Genomic DNA, 3,026 nt, shown 5'->3' with positions numbered 1-3,026 from the left:
CACAACTGCTGCTTTTTCAGGGACTATATATGGTATTTAACAAAAGTTTCTTTATCATGGTATCTTAGACTACAGGCTGCAGCCCTAAACCAGTTGGAAGTGGTGAAGGAGAGAAGCGTCACTGGTCTTCAGGCTGCCATTGATAACCACAGTGTACTGGATCTGAATATTGCCATCGCAGCTTCGCATATGATTGTTCCTGAGAAAGGAGTGTATAGCAAGTAAGGGGAAAATAGGTGTATTTCTTTATTATAGTTTGACTGTCGTTGATTCAATTTCTGTTTGAAGAATTTTTTGTAGAATGCTTAGACTTTTTATATTCAGCAGGTGCTTAGATATTTAATTTATCATGAAGATTTTTTTTTGTATATTTTTTTTTATAATCAAGTATCTGAATGTGATTATATGCAGGACATTATTCATAATTCTTCTCTTAGAATCGAATGTCATTTCAAAATTGATAAAAAAAGAAGAAAAAAAAATCAGAAAATATATCTAGGCAGAGATGCTGTAAAGATGGAAATGTGTTGGTTGAGGATAATTAAACCCCTCTTTCTCCATTTCAGAGATTGTTCTGCTGTGGTCCTGACTCTGGGTAGCATGACAATGAAAACAGTACCTCGAAAGAGAGACGCTCCGGCTCTCACTGACCTGGTGACCCGAGGCATGTCACAGGAGGAGGTTGTGGAAGTAGTCAGGTCTTCTTCATATGACCACTTCACTATTGAGCTCGTAGATACACAGGTTAGAAGGGCCATTTGTTTGTTTGTCCAGCAGTCGTACAAGACTTGAATGTTAGAACTTTTGAACTAATCCTCAAAACAGAAATATGTTTAGAATGGAAACAATTTGTAATCAGATTTTCAATGGAATATCTGTTGATACATTTCCTGAGTTTTGATAAGACAGCATGATTATATTATGGAATTAGATTGAGTAGTGTGAATGTATGTGATCTACTAAGTATTCACATTGCAGGCTGTTGTAGCCATGTCTGGAGAAGACTGGAGAACCACTCTGAGTTCAAAGGAACCTACGCCTCTCCACCTTCTTCAGCCGACCACTCTACATGTAGATCTTCTTAAGTGCCTCCTTACAGATGACCCTAACTTGGCCAAGGTTAAGGTCAATGTGTCCCTACCCAATGTGACCCTTTCTATTGTAGGTAGGTGTTCTCGTGAGTTCCTTTGGCTGTGTTTCAGTTTCTTGTGAACTTGGTAGCATTTTGACTTGTAAGTATATGTCTAATGTAATACTCTGTGACTGTAAAATCTGTTACTTTTTTTTGTTATTGGTATCTGGGATTTCTACTAACAGTGTGTGTATGAAAATGCAAGTGTTGTCATATATGTTTTCTAAAATGTCAACTTCCAGAACTCACATTTGTTACTTTTTAACATTATACCAAGAAGATGATATAGTATTTTAAAGGTATAGTTCTTTATGTAATAAACCATAATATAAATCTTCCCTAGCATTCATAGGCCATTTTAGGAAAACAAGCATTAACACAATTTGTGTATTCAAGTCTCCAGCCCTTTAGCTATTGTGTTAAACCTGCAATTAATTCAATTTAACAGTTGGCTTTTAAACATAAGAGTGAGTGGGATTTGAGAATTCCTATAACCAGACATTTCCTTAAACCAGAAGTTTGAATAACCAAACTTAGAGGATGAAAATTTTACACAGGAGAGTGTGATATGATTGTGAAGATAATTTTGTTTCCTCACAGATGAGCGCCTTCTTCAGCTGGCCTACATTGCACACAGCATACCTCAGCCTGAACAGCCAGAACAAGAGGAGGATGAAGAAGATCACTTTGACCAGGTTAGTGAATTTAATGGAAACTATTGTACAAGTTAAACTGGTATTTCCACCTCATTTGATTTCCTTTCTTTATTTTTTTTTTTTAAGAAAAAAAAAAATCGAGAGTATTTTGATTGCCTGGTTATTGCCTATTTTGAAGTACTATTATGTAATTAGACTCAGATAAGTCCTGGTATGATTTGTCCTTGTTTTGAGAATTAATATCTTGCTGCAGGATACTGATCTGAACATGAATGTGATCCTGGAGGATGCAGCCATTGCTCGCTTGGAGAAGGTGAAACTTAACCCAGATGGGCAGCCGCAGGACACTCCCCAGTTTACCAAACTAGAGCTCAGTTTTTCCCTGAAAGGTATACAGTGCTGTCGGCAAAAATGTGAACGTGACACTGAATCCTAATTTGATGTGTAGGACATAGGCATTTGTGTAGTGTGCTGCTGAAGAAAACTTATATAGATAGATGTTTGTGATGTGTCAAGCATAGTTTTTAAAATTCTGGTTTCTTATTTGGTTTTAGTAATTTTTTCCAAGATTGTCTGGTGTATTAGAACAAAATTGCTTCATATGCATGTAAATCCATAATTTGCTTATTTTACTCAAGAGAAGTTAATCATAGAACTCTAGTTTGTAACTCTTTTACCTAGTGCTGATATTGTGAAATAACAACTAGTCTTTACTGATTTTGTGATTCAGAGACAAGTCTTGAGTTAAAGAGAGCCACAGGGAAGACTTACCAACCACTAATGAAGCTGTCAGCTTTGTCAACTAGTGTGGAAGTGGTCCAGCGCACATTTGATCTCACTGCCTCGGTGATCCTCGGAGGTGTATTGGTCCAGGTATGTATTTATGTTCTTATGAGGTGTTTTGAAAGAGAATGACATTGATATTAAGGATTGGCAGTATTATGTTAGGACAAATAATGTGTAGTTTTAGGGATTAACAGTATTATGTTAAGACAGTTGCTATTTAATTTTAGGGATTAACAGTATTATGTAAGGACAACTAGTGTTTAATTTTAGGGATTAACAGTATTATGTGTGGACAAATAATGCTTAAACGTGAATTCTTGCCTCAGCATCTGGATGGCTGTGATCGTTGGCTTCTAAGCACACCTCTGGCGGAGGGCAGCAGTGAAGAGGCACTCCTAACAATCAAATTCACTCAGGTATTGACAGTTTCTTTATGGCTATTTTGGGAATTA

General features: G+C 36.6%; 1 protein-coding gene across 6 annotated transcripts in view; it reads left to right on the top strand.

Moving 5' to 3' along the window:
• The window catches only part of LOC119582071 (vacuolar protein sorting-associated protein 13-like), a 48,363-nt gene that overhangs the window by 3,461 nt on the left and 41,876 nt on the right, over nucleotides 1-3,026 (top strand). For all 6 annotated transcript variants that reach the window (XM_037930315.1, XM_037930316.1, XM_037930314.1 and 3 more), the window contains exons 8-14: nucleotides 69-221; nucleotides 567-744; nucleotides 979-1,165; nucleotides 1,733-1,827; nucleotides 2,042-2,177; nucleotides 2,519-2,661; nucleotides 2,901-2,990. In XM_037930315.1, the coding sequence (XP_037786243.1) occupies nucleotides 69-221; nucleotides 567-744; nucleotides 979-1,165; nucleotides 1,733-1,827; nucleotides 2,042-2,177; nucleotides 2,519-2,661; nucleotides 2,901-2,990 (982 nt within the window). The remainder of the gene's footprint in view (nucleotides 1-68; nucleotides 222-566; nucleotides 745-978; nucleotides 1,166-1,732; nucleotides 1,828-2,041; nucleotides 2,178-2,518; nucleotides 2,662-2,900; nucleotides 2,991-3,026) is intronic.

This window comes from Penaeus monodon, chromosome 15 (assembly GCF_015228065.2).
Source record: "Penaeus monodon isolate SGIC_2016 chromosome 15, NSTDA_Pmon_1, whole genome shotgun sequence".
In the NCBI taxonomy this organism is placed as follows: Eukaryota; Metazoa; Arthropoda; class Malacostraca; order Decapoda; family Penaeidae; genus Penaeus; species Penaeus monodon.
This window is presented reverse-complemented; position numbering and strand designations above follow the sequence as displayed.